This window comes from Ovis canadensis, chromosome X (genome assembly GCF_042477335.2).
Source record: "Ovis canadensis isolate MfBH-ARS-UI-01 breed Bighorn chromosome X, ARS-UI_OviCan_v2, whole genome shotgun sequence".
Taxonomy (NCBI): domain Eukaryota; kingdom Metazoa; phylum Chordata; class Mammalia; order Artiodactyla; family Bovidae; genus Ovis; species Ovis canadensis.
The window spans coordinates 134737660-134753815 of NC_091727.1; the positions used below are offsets into that span (position 1 = coordinate 134737660).

At 41.7% G+C, this 16156-nt stretch overlaps 2 protein-coding genes across 2 annotated transcripts in view; both read right to left on the reverse strand.

Annotated features, from left to right (window-relative positions):
• Positions 1–16156, reverse strand: part of NOX1 (NADPH oxidase 1) — a 179223-nt gene that overhangs the window by 71895 nt on the left and 91172 nt on the right. The gene's annotated exons all lie outside the window — the stretch shown is intronic.
• On the reverse strand, positions 857–15703 carry XKRX (XK related X-linked). The gene is made up of 3 exons (XM_070291090.1): positions 14176–15703; positions 9355–9623; positions 857–2512 (listed from the first exon to the last, which is right to left on the reverse strand). The coding sequence occupies exons 1-3, from the start codon at positions 14508–14510 to the stop codon at positions 1767–1769; spliced, it is 1350 nt and encodes a 449-aa protein (XP_070147191.1). The 5' UTR covers positions 14511–15703; the 3' UTR covers positions 857–1766.

Genomic DNA, 16156 nt, shown 5'->3' on the forward strand with positions numbered 1-16156 from the left:
GAGTTCTTCCAACATTAGATAAGAGGAGGAGGAATGGCAAAAGATAAATTCTTACCAAGATCCCAGGAGTAAGACTGGATGAGAATGAGGAGTCTTAGGTTAGATTGTTCACAATTCCTCACAGCATTGTGGTGGGCACAACTGACTCATGCTATTAGTTCATCTTACTTCCTTGGTCTGTTGAGGGGCAAGCATTAGTTAGGTAAATGCTAGGATACCCAGTCCCAATTGTCAGTGGTCATAGAAGCTTCATATCCTTGGTGATGTTAGAGGCATCCAGCTGACTTTCTCATCAAAATACCCAACTCATATGAATGAAACTTACTCAGTCATATCCAACTCTTTGCGACCCCATGGATTATACAGTCCATGGAATTCTCCAGGCCAGAATACTGGAGTGGGTAGCTGTTCCCTTCTGCAGGGGATCTTCCCAACCCAGGGAATGAACCCAGGTCTCTTGCATAGCAAGCGGATTCTTTACCAGCTGAGCCACCAGTGAAACCCAAGAAAACTGGAGAGGGTAACCTATCCCTTCTCCAGTGGATCTTCCCAATCCAACTCATATGAGATATAAACATTAAGATACATAAGGAAGAGAGATCTGCATTCCTCCACTGGGGGTATAGGAATGAGCAGATGGTTGATAAGCACATGCTCCTTATTAGAAAATAAAATCTTGTGGGCAGAAAGCAGTACTGATGATGATTTAATGTGATCTGGTTTTCCTCCTCTGCCTTCACTCCACCTTGGGGTGTTAGCCACTCTCCCAACCCCAAACAACATAAAGGCGATGTCCTAGGTATTATTACCTCTCTTGTTCTCTGAAAAATATCAATCAACAAAATACCGAGGAAAGTAGGAGACACAAAGCAATTTTCATTTCTTCCACACATTAGAAACATTTTCAATTACAGTTCAGCTTCTCTGAGATCTATATCAGTGTTGGTCAAAGAGCACAACAAAGCCAGGTTGGAGGGAATCCTTGATAAAGAGGCAAGAAGTAAGAGCTTTGGCTCAACCACTCCACTTAGCACAATGGAGGCTCATGCAGGTCCCTGAGATAAAGAGTCATGCTGCTTTATGCCTTGAATGACTCCTACTCTGAACTCCCTCCTCATAGTGTGTCTTTGAAGGGCTGCTAGAAAAAAAAAAAAAAAAGATCCCTGATGAATGATCACTAGTAAAGACTTAATGGAGAGCTAAGTCACTTGGACAGCTCTTTCAATAGCGGGGGTTTAGCTCTTAATCACTGTTTCTCATTGGAATTGAAAGACTCCAGTCACATTCAAAGTTACAGGTTCCATATTAGTCAAACTGTTTCCTGGGCAGTACCCATAGCTGGTAAGCAGTCACATTCTCTTTTCAGTCGCGATATATTCTGGTGGGATTCTGAGTCATTCAGTCCAGTCCACAGAAAGCTCAGTAATGCTCAAGGGAATGAGCAGAGCTTTAAGGTCACAGAGAACCTTAGATGCATGGATGTAAGTTATCTCACAGGGCAGCCAGACAGCTGACCAGGGTGGATGGAATATGAATGACATCTCTGACCCTCCCAGATATGTAGTAGTTACCTTGGTGTTCAAACATAGCAGTCAATCTTAAGGAAATAAAATCTATTTGGGGGCTGCTCTTTCTTCTGATAGGCTTACCAGAAAACTCAAAAAAATATCCTGGTGGATATTCACCCAAGAGCCTCATCATCTCCTTCAATTCTACAGTTGGTCTTGGCATCCCTCAACCCATCCCCAAATATCGGAAAGATAGAATCAGACAATGCTTTGCCTTGCTTCAGCATCAGCAGATGGCTCTGGGTTCTCAACCCTACCCCGAGGGTGTCGATGGGTGCATACACAGTGGAGGTAGTCCACTACATTGTGGGTGAAGAGTGAGCGCAACGGATGCAGGTACTGGAAGAACAGGAGCATGAAGCCAATGGAAATCAAATAAGCAACAATGAGCTGCAAGGCAATCAAGGAATGACAGTAATTCAGTAACACTTTCACTCCAAAGAACTTAAAAACCAAGACCATGATCACATTCTCTATCAATCTCACACTATAGTGCAGGCCCATGTGTCCCCAGTTCTGACCTTTCTCCACAAGGTCCCTATCTGCTAACTTCAACTGCAAAGCTGACCAGCAAGAGAAGTTGATGCCAGCGTAGAGGACAGTGACAGAAATCAACACCACCAGGGTGCCCACTCGGCTGAAATTTTTCTCAATGTTATTGGGCATCTGGGCACCACTCCTCCAGAACTTCAGCCAAGGCTCAAAGAGGATGATCAGGAAGTTCAGCAGTAAGAAGGGCACAGCTTTCAACTTCAAGGTGGCTGAAAAGAGCACGAGAATCACGAGGCGGGAGGTGATCTCCAGTGTCCGCCAAATGGTGATGCACAGGACTTCTAGTGGCCCGAGGCGAATCTTGTATTCATCGTACTTGATCTGGATAGCCAACATGTTGCAGAGGGTAGCCCCATAGGTGACAGATATCAGGGAAAAGACTATGAGCACCACTGCAAGAAAGAAGAAAAGAAACAGAAACGACAGGCAGTCAGTGTTGATGAACTTTGTACTCTGACCCAGAGATCCAGAGAGACGACAGGCAAGACTCGAGGGCTTAAGAGAAAACCTATGAATGAACACAGCTGTGTAAGCCAGGAGCATTCACAGAAAAAAATGGAAATAAACTATTTTTGTGTGATAGGGACTGTAGCAGTTTTTGTTTTTCTACATTTCTCTAGTTTCTAAATTTCCCATGAAATTAGAAATGTACATGTACTGTAATACTTTAATAATCATATAAACATACAAAGTGAATGTTTTTAAAAAGTCAGTCTCAAAACAAGCATTGAAGGCTTCCCTGGTGACTCAGATAGTAAAGAATCTGCCTGCCATGCAGGGGACACAGGAGATGTGGGTTCGATCCCTGGGTGGGGAAGATCCCCTGGAGAAGGAAACGGCAACCCACTCCAGTATTCTTGCCTGGAGAATTCCATGGACAGAGGAGCCTGGAGGGCTACAGCCCATGGGGTCACAGAAGAGTTGGACACAACTAACACTTTCAGAACTAGCACTGAGAGGTCAAGCAGCATCTACCTGATGAAACCTGAGAAAACAATGCTGGAGGCAGAGAGAACTCTATCTGAAAAAAATCCTGTCTTAGGAGACTCAGGGAGAATGCCTTTGGTTATAGAAGTCCCTCCTTTGAGGAATATCTTCTTCAAGGAAGTAATCTTGTTTGTGTGTGTTTCTAGAATATAAAATATATCCTGGAAATTCCAAGAGGGCAGAAAGGGCCATGTCTATTTTGTTCACTGCTGTATCACCAGAACCTAGCACACTGCCTGGAGTATAGTAGGTGCTCAACAAATGTCTGTGGAATTAACGAAGAATTCTGAATTTAGAGAGGCAGAATAAAATACCTACAATTAGAAGTCCTTGGTTCAGCAGTGCAGAAGCTTGTGCAAGTCACTGAGTATCTATGTGCCTCAGTCTCCTAGGTCACTGAGATATTCTAGAGTTGCTTGTATTAATCACCAGCAATGCCAGTTCATCACATCAGTGGTACGGTTAACTTTTGGAATCCCCAAATTTCTGGCAGAGTGGTTTTTTTAAAAAAAAAAAACAAAACAAAAAAAACCAAACATTTCCTAGCCCATAACATCCATATCACTGAAGGAATCAGTATGCTCCCTAACTCGTTCTCCTGAGTCTTAACTCCAGTGACCCTTTCTTTTTCTTCCTTCCTTTATATCAGAGGATACTGGTCACTAAGAAAGATCTAGTGCTCTCAAGGAGAATGAGAGGCCCAAGTGTACTCATCCAAAAGAAACACTGGAGCTTTCTGTTCTCATAGAAACACTGGATTCAGGGAACTACAGCCATTGGAATGTCAATCTAATCTTCAAGAGACGTAAAGACCTCCCCATGGAAAGCCAAAAAGAAGCACAGCTTTGTTTCCAAGATCTTTTCTAGCTCTAAGTATAGGGTTGTGGTTTCAAGTACTGGAATGGGAGACTCAAAGTATCTACTCTTAGCTTTATTTTTATTATTTATAATTTTTTCTAGCTGTACTGGGATATAATTGACATATAACATTGTATTAGTTTAAGGAGTACAAAATGATTATTTGTTAAACTCTTAGCTGTATAAACCACCCTCAGTGCCATCCTCAAGAGTTGATGCTCTTTATGGAGTTTGGAACTTCAGGGCAGATGTATAGCTGGCCAAGAGTGGTGATGCTTTCCCTTAACTTAGAACTCATTTGTTGATAGTAGTGTAATAAAAGGCAGAAAGCTTGATGCTTCCAATTAATGTAAAAACACCTTCCATCTGTCTCCCTACAAATAGACACATGCCATAAGAGCTCATAATACTGCTAGTGAATTTGCTCATCTATGCTGATCTGATGGCCTCCCAGAGCAAATGGAAAAAAAGAGGGGTAGCAAGGAGAAGATAGGAGGGTGGGTGAAATGAGGAAAAGTGAAACCAAAAAGTAGTTTACAAAACCTTAAGAGAGAGGGTATCGTCAGAAAGTTTTTAATAGGAGAAATCACCAAAGAATTGAAAATAAGGCCTTGCAGAAAGCTTCTCCTACAACCTTTGTACAGTGATACAGCTGGGCTTCCCTGGTGGCTCTGTGGTAAAGAATCTGCCTGCAATGCAGGAGACCCAGGTTTGATCCCTGGGTTGGGAATTTCCCCTGGAGGAGGAAATGTCAACCCTCTCCAGTATTCTTGCCTGGAGAATCACATGCACAGAGGAACCTAGCTGCAAAGAGTCAAACACGACTGAGTGACTAACATTGTTACTTCATAATTAGAAACACAGGTTCTAAAGGTGGATGTCCTAGATGCCAATCCTTTTTGCCATCCATTAGTTATGGAACCTTGGGGAATTTGTTTAACTTCTCAGTGCCTCTGTTTTCTCATTTTGTAAGATGTGGATAATAACAAGTATCTTACAGCATTGCTGTGAAGATTTAAATGAAATAATTACATTAGAGAAATCCCTGGAACATAGTAAACTCTAGCTGCTAGCCCCTATCATCATCATCACCATTCTCTATTTCCTAAAGTACAGGAGATGCTTTTTTTTTTTTGTAACATTTCTTTTTTTTTTTAGTTTTTATTTTTACTTTATTTTACTTTACAATACTGTATTGGTTTTGCCATACATTGACATGAATCCACCACGGGTGTACATGAGTTCCCAAACATGAACCCCCCTCCCACCTCCCACCCCATATCATCTCTCTGGATCATTCCCGTGCACCAGCCCCAAGCATCCTGTATCCTGCATCGAACATAGACTGGCAATTCGTTTCTTACATGATGGTATACATGTTTCAATGCCATTCTCCCAAATCATCCCACCCTCTCCCTCTCCCTCAGAGTCCAAAAGTCTGCTCTACACATCTGTGTCTCTTTTGCTGTCTCGCATACAGGGTCATCATTACCATCTTTCTAAATTCCATATATGTGTTAGTATACTGTATTGGTGTTTTTCTTTCTGGCTTACTTCCCTCTGTATAATCGGCTCCAGTTTCATCCATCTCATCAGAACTGATTCAAATGTATTCTTTTTAATGGCTGAGTAATACTCCATTGTGTATATGTACCACTGCTTTCTTATCCATTCATCTGCTGATGGACATCTAGGTTGTTTCCATGTCCTGGCTATTATAAACAGTGCTGCGATGAACATTGGGGTACATGTGTCTCTCAATTCTGGTTTCCTTGGTGTGTATGCCCAGCAGTGGAACTGCTGGGTCATAAGGCAGTTCTATTTGCAATTTTTTAAGGAATCTCCACACTGTTCTCCATAGTGGCTGTACTAGTTTGCATTGCCACCAACACTGTAAGAGGGTTCCCTTTTCCAGGAGATGCATTTAATTTACATAGGCACTACCCTGATACTTAGGAAATTAGGTGATTCAAAAACTGATAGAACACCTAGACATAGGCCTCACAAAAATGTGTAAGACCTATAACAAGAAAATGATACAATTTTACTGAAGTATATTTAAAAATGTTTAATGAAATGTACCTCAGTCAAATTGTATATAGTTGGCCGTCTGCATCCATAGATTCAACCAAACATGGATGGAAAATATTCGGGAAAAAAATCCAGTAAGTTCCAAAAAGCAGAACTTGAATTTGCCATGTACTGGAAACTATTTACATAGCATTTACATCATATCCATAACTATTTACATAGCATTTACACTGTATTAGGCATTATAAGTAACCCAGAAATGATGTAAAGTATATGGGAGGAAGTACACAGGTCATATGCAAATATTACACCATTTTATATAAGAGATTTGAGCATTTGCATATTTTGGTATCCATGGGGGGGGTCCCTGAAACAAACCCCTGCAGATACCCAGGATTGACTGTAATTTTCTTGCTAGAGTTCTTACATATTTATGGCATAGAGTGTAGTGATGTTTCATGGAGGCATATTTATCTCCAAACTCATCAAGTTGTACACATTAAATAGGTAGAAGTTTTTGTCATTCATACCTCAATAAAGTCATTTCTAAATATTAAATGAAATGGAGAGTTCAATTATCTTCTAACATGAAATTGACTGACCCTGCAAAACATGTAAACTCCCTCCAAAATAACCTAAATAACTGAGTGCAATCCCAATCACATTCTCAATAAAATGCTTTTTTTTCATTGTTATTGTTTGGCTTTGCTTTGTGTTCTGGCGGGGGAATTGACAAACTGAAAATTCATTCTGTTTGGAAGATCAGGCTAAACTGCTCAATCAGATATGAGCTGTGAAGGGCCTTTGTAAGAAAGGCACAAGAACTAAAAGCAATAAAGAATTTGAATACATAAAAATTCAATACCTCAAAATGCCAGAAAATACTACAAGTATATTGTCCCTTACATATAGTGTGCTGCACATCTCTTACATGTATGACATATACATGCACATTTAAATGTGTGTATGTGCACACATACAGAACATTACACAAATGTATACATACATACTTGTTCACAGCTGGGAAAAGATTAATAGGCAGAATACATGAATAGTTCATCCAAATGAATAAGGAAAACACAAACATCACGCTAGAAAAAGTGAGTACTATATATAGGTAAGAACAGAACATCCAAACATGAAATGATGTTCAGCTTCATTCATAAAGAAAAGTATTAAAACAATTCTTATAATTATACAAGTAGTTAGCTTAAGATATAAGGAAACAGGCACATTCATACACTTGGGAATACAAATTCATGCAACCTTTTGACAGTACTGATGAAATTCTAAACATGCCTATCTTTTCTCCCAGCAATTCTACTGCTAAGAAGTTATTCTACAGAGTCTCATTCCAGTACACAGACACTTTAAATAAAGATGTTTAAAGGAGCATAGTCTGTAATCAGAGAAAAACTTTGCATGGAAAAATTATAAATAAACTTTAATCTTACCAACAGAAGATTAGGGAAGTAAGAAAGAATGGTTCAATTCATATAAAAGAAATATATAGTTTATTTATCAATATTATCATATGTGCATATATAATTATTATATATGTATATATAATTAACTATTGAAGAAACATTGGTATACTTTTGAAAAATCATGTTGCTGAAAAGAATGTTTAATACAGCCCTTTTTGGGCAAACATATATGGGTCATGTGCTCAGTCATGTCTGACTCTTGTGATCCCATGGACTGTAGCCTGCCAGGCTTCTCTGTCTCTGGGGTTTCCCAGGCAAGAATACTGGAGTGGGTTGCCATTTCCTTCTCCAGGAGATCTTTCTGACCCAGGGATTGAACCCATGTTTCCTTCATTGCAGGTAGATTCTTTACCATCTGAGCCACTAGGGTAGCTACACATACACACATATATTGTATATATGTTTATATTTACACAGTAAAAAGAAATCTGGAAGGATATACATTAAATAGTATACAGATTACCTTTGGGAAATGAGATTCTCTCTCCTATTTTACATATATTCTGTACAGTTTTGAATCTTTACCATAATCATGTCTAATTTTTATAATTAAAAAAAATAAGGACCCAAAATAGTAATACATAATCATGGTGAGAAAGAATTCAAAACATATAAAAGGGTATAAAGTAAAAGCTAAAAGCCAGGTGACTGCTCATTTTCACTCCCTAGAGGTAAATCTTTTCTTGCATATCTTTGTAGAAATAGTCTGTGCATATACAATTACCTGCAGGCCATTCGTTCTGTGCCTGTATTACTTTTATAATGCATAATATTTTAATTAAGTGATTTAATTACCCTCAAAATTCTCAGGAGGAATCATTTCCAGAGATTTTTCTCCCCAACTACTGTCAATTCTAGGTATGCAAAAAGCTTCAAGACCAGCAGAACTTCATGAACAATTCTTAGCAGAGAACTGTTTGAAACATGGGGCTTTGTGAAGCAGAGTCAACAGGTAATAATAAGGAAATGGTCCAAAGCTGTACCCACAGCTGTACCAGCTCAGGCCCAAGTAGATGAAGCTAATCTCAGGCTGTTAAATCATTAACAGTACTTTATCTCAACTTTTGAAAACACTGACTCACACTTCATCCTCTGCTAGAGGCTTACTCATCCCAGGATCCCTCTTTTACAAATGGGAGATTAAGACAGTGACCTCTTTGGTAACTTCTTCTAAAGAACACAGAGAAGGTCAGAACTGGGGCCAGGCCTGACCATCACCAGTATTCAATCCATACCCTTTTTCTTTCTCCCCACTGGAGATGGAAGGAAGGAGTGATTCAATCAGTGATTCCCAAAAGTGGCTGATCAGAATCAATCAGAGTACTTTCAAAAAATGCAGATTCCTGTATTAACTGACTTAGGTCTGAGTATGGAATCTAAGTTATAAAAGGAGCTTTCACCCAGTGATTATGTTTTCTCATGATCAGAATATTAGGGAAACTCTTATTAAAAGGCAGCCATCCCTATACCAACCAACCAAACACCCTCAATACAATGTAAACACGGTGGGTAGGAAAAATGTCCTATTGGCTGCTGGTATTATTCACTTCTGGGTCAGGAGACAGTTCATCTATGGTGTTAGTCTAAATACCTTACCCAGGTTTAAGAAATCTGGCAGGCCTGATATCTGGCTCTGCAAGTTGACTACTGGTGCTGTCCAACAGAAAGTTCTATAATGACAATACAGTAATCAGGAGGTATACATAGCTGCTGAGTACTTGAAATGTGGCTCGTATGACTGAGGAAATACACTTTTAATTTTAATTTAAATAGTCACAGGAAGCTGGTGGCCAGTATATTGGACAGTTCAGGTCTAGATTTCTAAGACGCTTGATTTCAGTGGAACCCACCCTTCGCCTGATCCCACTCACCTCTACCCAGGGGGACCTCTGCAGAGATCAGAGTCACATAGAGCTGATAGGTCAGCTGGGGCACTGAGCCCAGGAAGGCTTGAATCTGTGACATACGTTTGTAGGCATTGCGGTGCATAGCCAGGGTCCGGATGGAGTGGCCCACCTCCCATTCTATCAGCACCTCCTCGCCATTTATTAGCATCTTCTTTCGGGTGAGGCTGACATAGGGCTCCTCCTGCCCCTCTTTCTTCCACAGTGTGAGGTACTTAATCATGGCCTCCAAACATCTGCAGAAGTAAAGCATCATGGGAACTTAACTAAAGCTGTCCTAGGAAAGGAATTGGTGGTGAGAGGAGATAAATAACTCAGGAAGGTTGTGCTACTTTTTGCCATTCTTTCACTCCTGTTCTACTCAATTTTCATGAGTCAAACAGCTTCTTGAATCTAAATCTTTAGTGTTTATTCGGTCATCAACCAACCTAAGAATACCAATTCAGAAGTATTTGAGGACTTAGAAATTGCTTTGTCTCCTTACTAATAAGCCTATGACAGAAAAATGACTTGAATACAAAAACATTAATAATGTGTTGAGAGAAAATGATGAAGGTTCCAAAAGGCTCTGGTTTTCATAACACCTTAAGTTCCTGAGGAAAAATGTTGCTTATTCAAACCTTTCAGGTTCACAATCAGGTCTTTTGAGCTCTGCTTTTTCAAGACAAAGCCCACAGGTATAACTGTCTCAGCCAAAAAGTCTTGGAGGAGATCTGGGGAAAAAAAAACCTCTCAAATACACAGGGATGCTTATAAATCAACTATACGCCAATAAAAAAATTTTTTTAAATAATTTAAAATATACACAGAGCTCCTCGCCGGCGGCCGCGGAGGGGAAAAACATATATGTATATATATATATACACAAAAAAGCCATTTAGCAACAAAGGTAATTAAAAAGACTTGGCAACTCAGAACCCAATGTACTATATACCTAGGGAACCTCAAAAGACCTCTTTAAAGCTTGTTCTGGGGGTCTCTTGCCCTGTTAGGGAACAACAGCCTTTTAAACTTCATTCTTTCTCTACAAAAGAGGAAAATTTTCTTTGATTTGGAATCCCCTCCCTCCACTACACACAGAGAAATGAATGGAAACTGTGGACTATTTCTTATGGTAAGTTGGAACAGTTGTGTCAAAATTTAAGCTGTCTTTCCTGACAGGCTGCTGCTGCTACTGCTGCTAAGTCACTTCAGTCATGTCCAACTCTGTGCAACCCCATAGACGGCAGCCCACCAGGCTCCCTGTCCCTGGGATTCTCTAGGCAAGAACACTGGAGTGGGTTGCCATTTCCTTCTCCAATGCATGAAAGTGAAAAGTGAAAAGTGAAGTCACTCAGTCGTGTCCGACTCTTAGCGACCCCATGGACTGCAGCCTACCAGGCTCCTCCGTCCATGGGATTTTCCAGGCAAGAGTTCAGGAGTGGGGTGCCATTGCCTTCTCCGTTCCTGACAGGCTAAGGGCTATATTTATCTCACCCACTGCCCTTATCACATAGTGGGCATTTGATAAATATTTGCTGAGTAAATAAAAGAATAAGAAGGAAGCAAAGAATACAGAGTGAGAAGTGATGGGAGGAGAAGATGATAATGGCAATGAAATATAACAGAAAAAGAGACCAAAGACAAGTAAGTTCAGAGATCTGTATCCTCTCTAGACCTCTGGCTCCTAATAGGAAAGAGCATCGGCTGGCTGCCACTCTCCACAGGATCTCTCTTTTCTTAAAAATGTTTATTTTATATTGGACTACAGTTGATTTACAATGTTATGTTAGTTTCAGGTGTACAGCAAAGTGATTCAGTTCTACATATACATGTATCCTTTTTCAAATTCTTTTATTTAGATTATTATGAAATATTGAACAGAGTTCCCTGTCCTATACAGTAAGTCTTTGTTGGTTATCTATTTTTTTAAAAAAAATATTTATTTAGTTATTAGGCTTCACCAGATCTTATTTGTGGTTTGTAGGAGCTAGTTCCCCAACTGAGGATCCAAACTAGGCCCCCTGCATTGGGAGCACAGAGTCTTAGCCACTGGACCACCAGCGAAATCCCAGTTGCCTATTTAAAAAATAGTAGTGTGTATGTCAATCCCAAACTCCCAATTTATCCCTCCCCTTCACCTTTCCCCTTTGGTAACCATAAACTTGTTTTCTAAGCCTATGATTCTGTTTCTGCTTTGTAAATAAGTTCATTTGTATCATTTATCCACAGGATCCCTTTGACATCGGTATATGTGTGCCAGCTTGAAGCATGTAGCTTGAAACATCCACACTGTAAGAAAAACTGAAATCCAGCAGAGAAAAAGATGGAAGGAGAAAATAGAGAAGAAAAAAAAAAAGCAACTTCCTCCTTTCAGGAAAAATGCATATGTGCACTTCCAACAAAAGATTTTAATTTTAACCCAAGCCCATCAATGTTATTGCTGAATAAAATATTGGGGGGGGTGGTTGCATGAAGAATCCTGTTCCTGCTTCTACTCTTAAGGCTACTTTCTGGTTTATGTAAGCATGTTTGCCTTGCTTATAAATGGCACAACATGAGAGTACATTTTCACTTCCAGAGCTATCTTTGCATTTCATATAAGAAATCCAGGCCCTCCAAACATCTTCATGTGCCTAATAGCACTAATCAAGTTCCTACCTACTTAAAAAAGTAACTTGACTTGAAAATAAGCATTATCAAGGATATAATCTATGAGCTTTTAATTATTTTTCCTGGCTGTAGGGTTAGCTGACTGAGATTATAAATGCTTTCCAATCATATCTAGTCGAAGTTAAATGATAAAAATTAAAGAGTACTTGAAACTATGGATGGTCCATAATCAAGATGGCTTGGGAGGCCACAAAGCAAAGAGAGGAGTCAAAATGGGGAGCTGGGGAAGAACTTACTGAAATTTGCATCTTCAGGAGGGAGGGGACACATGTATGTCTATGGCTGATTCATGTTGATGTATGGCAGAGACCATCACAATATTGTAAAGTAATTATCCTCCAGTTGATATAATTTTTTTTAATAGCGCTTGATTTTAATTCAATAGATTGCATTTAAAAAGGGAGAGAAGAATGGTTTCCTTGCTCCTCTGATGACATCTCTAAATGACATCTTGATTCCAAGCTCAAGATAAGGTCTTCCTTTCACAGCTTAACTTCAAAGATTTACAGCTGGAAAGTACCTTTAGATTACCTAGTCCAGAGCTTGCATAGGCCAGCTGAGTCACATCTGAAGAACAGCTGTGGCTTGTTTGGCTCAGACAGTGTTTTTATTTAATTACCAAAATCATTTGTCAAAATATTAAGTCATTCTATTTCCCACAAAATCCTGTCTTGAGTGCTTCTCCTGAAAAGTTGGAGCCTTGGCAATACTGGGTTTGAATTCCCACAAGGAATCAACGAACTGGAGCTGTGGAGCAGTTGCCTCCTTTAGGCTTCTCTTGTGGACTCCAGATTGCCACAGCACTCACTACTCTCCATCATTTCTTTAACAATGAAACTGCATTTTTATTTATCATCACACATGAAGCTACTGTTTTTCTCATACTTGTCTTGCCTTGCTCATTTATGAACCTTGCCTGGCCCCTGTTAAGTGTTTGAGTTTGAGACCCATGATCTAACCCAAGCCATTTATTTTACAAATGAAGGAACTGAGGCTCAAGGCATCTTCAGGGATTTCACCAAGGCTACATAACTAGTCAATGACAGAGGGGGCGAGGGGGGCCCACTAGATTCCAGGTCTCCTGAATACCAGGCCACTGTTTCTATTGATGTCTCAAATTTTCACTGATGGAGTATAATCAATTCCTCTCCATTTAAATATGTTGATAAAAATTTTTCTTTACAGAGTAGAGTTGCATCCTTAGCCAGTTCCAGACTGTTTATGTCTCTGATGATGAAACATCTCCCCAATTGCAATTACAACATCAACACTATGACCCATATTCCTCAGCTGACTGCAGGTTTCTGCCTCTCTTGCAATCAAGATAAACTTGGTCCATTCTTTCCTACTGACCTCATAAATTTTGCAACATCTATCTTGAAAATCCCGTAGCATCCAGATGAGACTTCTGATGCAGATGCCTGTCCCCCTTAGGATAAGGCACATTCTTATCCTTTCAAAGCAATCAGAATAGAAAGACTCAATATTCTTATATTGTGCTACAGCATCCAGACAGACTGTCTCCCTTTGCCCCTTCTAACCGTGTACCTTTATTGCAGAAAGATACAAGGGGATCAACGGGGGACCAATAAACTGCCAGGAAAAACAAACCACAAAGGGCTGGGGTACCAGATGAGCACAAATGGCTTAAAATATTTCCCAGATGTGAAAGAATTCCAGAAAATTTGAAAATAGCAGTCACAGCAGCCCAAGCAGCTCAGGGTAAAGAAACTGAATGTGAGATGGGATGGAGAGGGTAAGGAACTTCCACCCAATGTAAAGAGCATCTAAAAGGCGGGGTCAAAATAACATAGTCCAAAGCTATGGCCCATGTTCACAAGGTGATCCCATCAATTGGTCTCAAATTCAGATAGCAAACATTGTCAGATGAAGTCTTATTAATGGTACCAAACATGGTTTTGGAACACAGGTACACGCCACATGTTCATTGTGATGGCACTTAAGACTGCAGATAAGACTGGGTGGCAGGCAGGGAAGTCAAGAGTGGGAGGGAATAGAAGCATCGATTCAATTAGAGGCACAGCAGCAGTCTTAAACAAATATTAAATTCATCCTTCTCTGCACAGTTGGGGGGGGCGGGTAGAGAAGGAGGGAAAAGATGGAAAAGTTGCTCACCTGATAACAGGTCCCAAAAGGATTAGATGCATAAACAATGATAGTGGCTTGTCTTTGGCCAGGTCTCTGTGGACAAAAATGAGGGTCAACTGGACCATGATGGATGAAAACATAAAGAAAGAAAAGGTGTACGCCATCCAGTAGGTTTCACTATTCTTCCGGTAGATTCTAACCATATACAAGGCAGATGCTGCCTCCCCACAGTACAAAAAGGTGGAGAAGAGGATGCCGAATGGAAAGGTAAATCGGGGGCTGGCCCCGCGGATGACATCTTCCTCCAGAGAGGATATGGGCTCCACGTTTGGCTCTTCGGGAATTTCAAGCACTTGGTCCATTGTCGAGGTTCCAACTGTTGGGGTCTGGTTTTCAAAGCACTACCGCCCCTCCCCCACCCCCCCCAAAGAACGTGCAACAGCTGCAGTCCAAGCGTTGGTGAGGAAAGCTGTCAAGTCCAATTGCAGAACGGAGATCCACTAGTTAGGGCAGGAGATTCCTCTCTTCTAGTCTCAAATTAGGCTTGTTGGAGTTTGAGAGGAAGGATCCAGGAGTACCACTTTGAACTTGACTCTTGATTAGGCCGGAATTCCAATCGTCAACACATGTGCTGTGGAATCTGGACAAGGCAAAAGCAATCATCTTAGCGCCCAGTCAGGGGTCCAATTCCAGTCGTGTAAGGAGCCATGGGAACTGCTGTTTCGGCGGCGATTCCGCCTTTCGCAGCCTTCTAGGCAGCGGGGCAGGCCGGTCTGTCTGGGCACCCACACTCAGCAGCTGCTCTCGAGGAGCCCTGACCAGCGTGCTGTCTCAAATCGGCCGAGAACTGAGCCAGGGCAGAAGTGGGGATTGCAGCCTGAACGTCCCTTCGGGATTCAATTCAGTGAGCAGGTACCTAGCTATTGCTAAGCTGCGGCTGTTAGCTCACCTGCTCGCGGGCGCTCTCTCCAGACCCATGCTTAAGTCAAAGGTTCTCACGTCGGCTTCTCGGATTCCCCAAGCTCCGCGCCCAAGGCAGCCCGACCAGGGGCAGAAAAAGAGTCACAGCCCCATCCCCAAGCGCAGTCACCAGGGAGCGAAGTGCCGTGCGCGTCCGCTACAGGATCCAGAGAAAACTGGAGGGGCTTCTTTTCCACCAAGAAACTTTGCTAGCGAAAAACACGACGTGCGGGGTGCCAACCCAGCCGGACAAATGTCGCCAAACTCTTGGGCGCCGTCTGCTGTCGGGGTCCTGCCGGCCCGCAGTTTCAGCTGAGAGAGATGGGTGACTTCAGGAACTAAGGCACACAGAGGGCTGGGGTGAGCAGAATAGGAGAGACAGCTGGGACCAAACCAAACCAAACCAGTCTGCGACTTCCAGGGCGGGCAGATGAAGGATGCTCGGTGCGTAGAGGCGCAACAAAAGGGGGCTTGGGCCAACCTTCGGAAGGATTTCTTATCACGACCGACCCCTGAACCCTGGAGGGGGCTACAGCTTTCTTCTTGCTCCAGAGCAGCAGACGCCCTCTTCGACCCCTCCCTCCCTAACTAGCTCGCTCCCACAGTCGCTCAACCCACGCGGTTAAGCAGGTTTGTCTCTCTCGGCCTCAGGGTTGATTCTCCCTAGGTCCTATTGCCCTCCAGATTTTGTTGCTGTTGGGTGGAGGACAGACCTGGGAAGCAATCGGGCCATAGAGTTTCCTTTCCAAGCGAGACTGTATGTAGCAGAGGGGAGAAAGAAAAAGATAGAGGGGGTGTCAAGACTCAAGGTCAGCCCACCGACTCATATTATATGCCTTGATTTCTCCACTTGAAAAATGAGGCCAAGGTAGGAACTTTAGAACGAACTTTCAGGTCTTTGGTTGGAAGGTTCTGAAGAGGTGCCAAATTATAAATAGACTGGAGAGGAGCCAAGTGAGCTGTTACAAAACTGAGAGGGGTGTCTTAAAGAGCTCTGAGAATTGCCTAGATTCTTAACAGCAATCCTCCCCCACCTAGCTGAGCTTTT

Bases quoted from the DNA above. Each gene is read 5' to 3' on its own strand.
- XKRX (XM_070291090.1), bottom strand. From the start codon at position 14,510: ATGGACCAAGTGCTTGAAATTCCCGAAGAGCCAAACGTGGAGCCCATA. The intron at 9,624-14,175 runs GTGAGCAACTTT...TTACTTCTGCAG, and splicing joins CTTTTGGGACCTGTTATCAG to ATGTTTGGAGGCCATGATTA. The intron at 2,513-9,354 runs GTGAGTGGGATC...TCTTTCTTGCAG, and splicing joins AGAGGTCCCCCTGGGTAGAG to TGGTGCTCATAGTCTTTTCC.